The 6,451-nt window shown below is 45.5% G+C and overlaps 1 protein-coding gene across 1 annotated transcript in view; it reads right to left on the reverse strand.

Moving 5' to 3' along the window:
* LOC104999444 (fer-1-like protein 4) overlaps window positions 1-6,451 on the reverse strand; it is a 46,682-nt gene that overhangs the window by 16,021 nt on the left and 24,210 nt on the right. Inside the window, 7 exon segments of the mRNA XM_010855016.1 lie at window positions 2,997-3,113; window positions 3,218-3,370; window positions 3,431-3,531; window positions 4,058-4,100; window positions 4,950-5,081; window positions 5,170-5,225; window positions 5,371-5,566. Of these exon segments, the coding sequence (XP_010853318.1) occupies window positions 2,997-3,113; window positions 3,218-3,370; window positions 3,431-3,531; window positions 4,058-4,100; window positions 4,950-5,081; window positions 5,170-5,225; window positions 5,371-5,566 (798 nt within the window).

The following is a 6,451-nucleotide window of genomic DNA, read 5'->3' on the forward strand; positions in this document are numbered from 1 at the left end:
TTTGTAAGACCTCCTCAGACAGCCATTTTGCTTTTTTGCATTTCTTTTCCTTGGGGATGGTCTTGATCCCTGCCTCTTGTACAATGTCACGAACCTCTGTCCATAGTTCACCAGGCTGCACTGGGTCTTAATTGCAGCCTGTGGGATCTAGATCCCTGATCAGAGATCAAACCCGGGTCCTCTGCATTGGAAGAGCAGAGTCTTAGCCACTAGTCCACCAGGGAAGTCCTGCCCAGTCAATTTCTATAGCCTTTTGTTCTCTGCCTGTGAAATCATTTTAAACAGCTGTTTTGTATTTTAATATTTGAAAACTCTAACATCCAAAGCCTTTAGAGATCTAATTCTTCTTTGTGTTATTTTTTTCTCACAATTTTTCCTGATGATTGTTTTCTTATATAGATTGTCATTTGGGATTGTGAACCCAAATTTGGTTGTCTAAATCTCTGGAGTCTGTAAAGCCTGATTTGGAACCACTTTAAGCCAATTTCTCAGCTTTGAGTTTTCTGGATTATGCAGACAATAAAATCTCAAGTCTTAGGGATTTCCTTGGTGGTCCTGTGGTTAAGAATTCACCTTGCAACATAGGGGACATGGATTGGATCCCTGATTGGGGAACTAAGATCCCACACGCTGCAGAGCAACTCAGCCGGTGAGCTGCAGCTACTGAGCCCGTGCACCACAACTAGAGTCTGTATCACAACACGAAGATGCCCCGTGACACAACATAGATCCCGAATGCCGAAACTGAGATCTGATGCAGCCAAGTAAAGAAATACATTAAAAAAAAAATTCAAGTCCTAAATCAATGTGAGGGCAAAACTCTAATACTAAATCCTCAGGAAAAGTATTTTTTGTGTTTCACCCAGTTGGAACAGAGGCTAACACAGACCATTTACCTTACAGGCTCCTTTTCCAGTGGGTGGGCTTCCTCTTGACTACCTTTCGCTGACAGTAGAGCCCTTCCTGGGTCCTGCTTTAGGCAAGTTTCTTAGTTGTGTCTCCCACCTTGTATAGGATGTTCAGTATTAGAACCTAAGGCTTGGGGTCCAGATATGGAGAAATCTTCTCAAGAGAATCTGACTTCAGGGCTTGTTCAGGGATTCCTGCCATTTCCTCATTTGGCCATTGAGAATTCCCCTTCTTATGAGTTTAGCATTTGTATAAAAGACTGCTTATCTAGTATTTCTAGATGTATTATGTCAGGAAATTATTTCAGACCATCTATGCTGCAATACTGTTAGAAGCAGAAGGTCCAGATGACTGCAAGGTCTCCAGAGACTTCAGGAAACAGGTGTTTTATGATATAAATAGAAGGGAGGTACTTCCCTGGTGCTGCAGTGGTTAACAATCTACCTTGCTATGTGGGGTTCAATCCCTGGTCAGGGAACTAAGACCCACAGGCCGTGGGGCAACTAAGCCCAAGCACTGCAATGAATACCCAGTGTAGCCAAAATTTGAAAAACAATAAATAAATAAATAAATAGAAGGGAAAGGACCTTCTTTCCTATTGTCTAGGATGAATGTACTGTTGGGACTGAGATACGGGAAGTGGGAGCAGAAGGAAGAGGGGAGTGGGCCAAGGGAGTCTGGACTTTTCCACAGGTACCAAAACACCTATAAAATAAGGATAATTACCAAACTAGTATGTCTAGTCTACTAGTAGTCTAACAAACTAGACCAAGTTACTGATGCATCATCTCATTTGATTTTCCAATTGCTCTGAAGACAGCATATCTTACCTGCCTGTAGACAGATAAGGATACTGAGTCCCAGAACAAAGCATAGTGGGACTTCCCTGGTGGTCCAGGAGCTGACTCTGCACTCCCAATGTAGGAGGTCCAGATTTGATCCCTGGTCAGGGAACTAGATCCTACATGTCACCCTTGCACCATGACTAGAGAAGACTGCACGCTGCAATGAAGACCCAGCTAAGCCCAAAAAAAAACCAAAATAAAAATGCTTTTTTAAAAAAGCAAAGCTTTGTGCCCAAAGTTACACAGTTCATAGGTGATGCAAAGCTGTTCCTCTTTACAGCTTGTATTCAGGGCTAGAGACAACAAAAAACAAAAAGAAAACTGTTCACAGAAAATAAGCCATTATAATTAGATACAGAACATACTGTATTGTCCCTGCCTATGAAACATTAAAGGAAAAACAGCCAAGTAATTCACATTATCTAGTGTATGCACTAGGATGCTTAGATTATGGCAGAAGAGTGCCACAGAATGTTTCTTTAAATTACACCTTAGAATCCCTATATTTAAACTAGATAAAAGTACAGCATCTGTTCTGTGCTGGGAGTAAATGTGTAGCAACCCCCTCACTCCCTTCATTCTCTGAGATGCCTTTAAGGAAACTTCAGGGCCCTGCTGAGTGAAAACCCTGACGGTCCAGTGGTTAAGAATCCACTTGCCAATCCAGGGGACACAAGTTCAATCCCTGGTCCGAGAAGATCCCACATGCCATGGAGCGCCTAAGCCCACGTGCTGTGACTACCGAAGCCCGTGCTCCGTAACAAGAAAAGCCACCGCAGTGAGAAGCCTGTGCGCTGCAACGAAGAGTAGCCCCTGTTCACCGCAACTAGAGAAAGCCCTCGCATAGCAATGAAGACCCAGGGCAGCCAAAAGTAGTTAATTCATTCAATGATTGATTTTTTTTTTTTAAGTAAAAAAAAATCCTGCAACAATGGGAAGACCTGTACAAAGGCTTTGGTGGGAGGCCATCACGAAGCTTTATGGGTTGTGCTCTTCCTGGAATTACTCTCCCCATTCTTTTAATATGAGACTAGAACTACAAATAAGGAGTCAGAAGATCTAAGCAGTAAATTCAGGTTCTGCCATGAGCAAGTTGTGTAACCTTGGGGAGTCTCTTAACTTTGTGCCTAAGATTTCCCACCTGAAAAGTGAAAAAGCTGGACTCCGATCCCTTCTGTCTGTAGGTTTTGTGTACATTACCTTTGTTCGACTTAGAGGCATGCAGGGTCAACGGATGCTCACCTTTACAACATATACTCTAACCAGGAGCTTGATGGGCCGGTTCTGTGGGATTCCCAGGGAGATCTGGGGCTCAGAGAAGGACACTGCCTCTGATTCTGGGTAAATGAGGAAGGAGCCCTGGGTGGGATGGGAGTGGGGAGCAGAAAAAACACTGCTAAGAGAGACTTCCTCCTGCATCCCTGTCTGTGCTCCCTGGTCTCCCATTCCTCCCCCAAACATACCTTGAACTTGCCCACAAGCTTTCCAGACTCTTCATCCTCTCCATCTCCACCCTGACCCCCCTGCCCACGGTACAGGGGAAACACATTCAGCCAGTCTTCAAAGTGGTTAAACTCTTCCTCCAGGGAGGTGTTGTAAAGCAGAAAGGCAAGGGCCTCAGTGACAGCCCGATGTCTCAGAATGGGAGCAAAATTCCCTCTCCTAAGACCAGTTACCTTGAGAGTGGTGAGTGCTTTTTTCTGGGATACAAGGCCTTTGACTTCAGGCTCACTCTGGTCGTGGGCTTCCCCATCCACAGAAATGGGGTGAATCCCATCTGGGAATAGCAGAAATGCCCCATTAGAAACTGGTGTGGGGCTTCACTGGTGATCTAGTGGTTAAAAATCACCTGCCGATGCAGGGGCCACAGATCTGATCCCTAGTCCGGGAAGATCCCACGTGCCGTGGAGCAACTAAGCCCGTGCACCACAACCACTGAGCCTGCGCGCTCTAGAGCCTGCAAGTCACAACTACTGAGCCGCCACGCTGCAACTACTGAAGTCCATGTGCCTAGAGCCCGTGCTCCACAAGAGGAGCCACCAGGATGAGAAGCCCGTGCTCCACGAGAGGAGCCACCAGGATGAGAAGCCCGTGCTCCATGAGAGGAGCCACCAGGATGAGAAGCCCGTGCTCCACGAGAAAGAGGAGCCCCCAGAAACTAGAGAAAGCCTTGCACACAGCAACGAAGGCCCAGCACAGCCAAAAATAAATAAATAAATCTTAAAAAGAGAGAAAGAAAAAAGCATGGTGTTGGGAAAGGGAGGGAGACAGAAAAAGGAAAAGGGAGAAAGCCCATCTCTTACCTGAATCCCCAGGGTCATCCATTTCATCCTCATCAAAGTTGGCCTGAAATCAATGGGCAGGTCAGAGATCCTTCCCTTCCTTTCACCTCCTTCATCTACCCCTTCCCCAGGATAGGGAGCTGGGAAACTTTAGTTCAAGTTCCAGCTGGGTAAGCCTACTTGTGTTTTCAAAGTGAAATTGAAGTCGCTCAGTCATGTCCAACTCTTAGCGACCCCATGGACTACAGCCCACCAGGCCCTCCATCCATGGGATTTTCCAGGCAAGAGTACTGGAGTGGGGTGCCATTGCCTTCTCTGTTAACAGTGGCTAGGCATATTTTATTTACTTGGAGCTGGTATACTGGTGACAGCCTTAGTGCCCTCGTGTTTCCAAAGCCTTAGTTTATCATGTAGTCCTGATATGTAACCATCAGTTACATGTGGAACTGCTGAGCACTTGAAATGTGGCTGGTCCAAACTGAGCTGTGCTCCAAGTGCAAACTACACACTGGATGTCAAAGACTAGTCTAAATTAAAACTGTAAATTATTTCATTATTAATTGTTTTTGATAGTTACTTCTTGAAATGCTATTGTAGATATACTAGGTTAATAAAACATATTATTAAAAATCAACTTCAACTGGTTCCTTTCACTTTTTTAAATATGTGGCTGCTACAAAAGTTAAAATTGCATACGTGGCTCACATGATATTTCTGTTGGACAACACAGCTCTAGATAATGGAGTTAATAGTCCCCAACTTCTCAAACTGTGGTAAAGATGAGCAAAGATGGCTGTAACAGTTTTGAAAATCTGTAGAGCTCCATGTTTGATGAGATCCTTCTTCTTACCATTCACCCTCCTCTGCCTCCAGCTCCACCACTCCCACCCCCAGAACCTTCCCCTGCTCCCACCTGGCCCTGGAGCTCCTGCAGTGATGCACAGTACTTGGACCACCAGTCAAGCTCTTCAGGCTCTGGGATGTCCTCCTCCAGCCCTGGGCCTCGATTCAGGAGGCCTCCCAGAGGCAGCTTCTTCAGAGGAGCCTGGGGGAGCAAGAACTCAGTGCCCCTAGCCCAGTACCACCCCAAGCCCTGCCAGCCCGTTCTTCATACATTCCCCCCACTCCATCACCTTCAGGAGCCGTCTGGGTGTCCTGTCGGCCTTGAAGGGGTCCAGGGACCTCTGTCCTGAGAGGGGACAAACGACACCAGGAGAAGGACAGGCAGGTAGAAATCAGACTCCATGTCCCACTGGAGGGTCTCCGGGAGCCATCTCAGCCAGGAATTAGATGAAGACTTCTGTCTGGTGGCCCCTAGGGGGAGAGCCCCTTACCTCGAGGTTCCTTGGGGACCAAGTCCCCTGTCTCGTCCTCTTCTTGCTCCTCAGGGGCATCCTCTTGACCCCGGAGAGTGAATCTCAGCATGTGGGGGACAACGTGGGACCCCACAAGCACTGTGCGGCCAAAGGCCCGGTGCTCGATCACCAGGACACTGAGAGGGGGCTGCAGGTAAGGCTGTTCCGGCAAGTCCTGGGGGTGGGAGAGGGGACCTGGATCTCCGCAGACTCGGGGAGGAGGAAAAGGCCGCAGCAGAGACAGGTGAGAAAACAAGGCAGCTAAATGTGTTTTCGAAGTCCACAGCCCCACTGAGTCATCTGTGGTGAGTCACTGCCTTCCCAATCCACTCCCCAGCTAAAAAGGGGACACAGTCCTGGATTGGAAAGGTTATTGCATCACATGACATAACAGATACAAAAGTAATTTGGAGCCTACAAAGTGCTATCAGAAACATGAGGTTGTTGTTATTATTATGTAAAGGAGAAATACTCAGTTTGCTAATATAGACTTAGAACCATAAAAATTATATATACCCTTTAATCCAGAAATTCTATGTCTATCAGTGGATCCTGAGTGGGGAGGGGGAACACAGTTATAATACTGTATTGTTGGTTTTATTTTACATATATGTGACAATCACAGCACAAAAGAGAGAGAAATGGAGTTATAATTGAGCAAAGTATTTCTATTTTACTGAAACTAAATCAGTATTAATCTGAAACAGACAGTGAAAAATCAGTATGCATACTGTAATCCCTGGAGCAACTAAGTAAATATCAACTAAGGAATTAAAGTAGTATACTAACAAATGTCTATTTAATACAAAAGAAGACAGTAAAGGAGGAACAAAAAATAAATGAAATGTATAGAAAACAAATAGCAAAGTGGCAAATGTAAATCCAACCATATCGGTAATAACATTAAGGAATTCCAAGGAGAAAAGGAAAGATATAAACATCTGAATGCAGAGTTCCAAAGAATAGCAAGAAGAGACAAGAAAGCCTTCTTCAGCGATCAATGCAAAGAAATAGAGGAAAACAACAGAATGGGAAAGACTAGACATCTCTTCAAGAAAAT

This window comes from Bison bison, unplaced genomic scaffold, assembly GCF_000754665.1.
Source record: "Bison bison bison isolate TAMUID 2011002044 unplaced genomic scaffold, Bison_UMD1.0 scf7180017864352, whole genome shotgun sequence".
In the NCBI taxonomy this organism is placed as follows: Eukaryota; Metazoa; Chordata; class Mammalia; order Artiodactyla; family Bovidae; genus Bison; species Bison bison.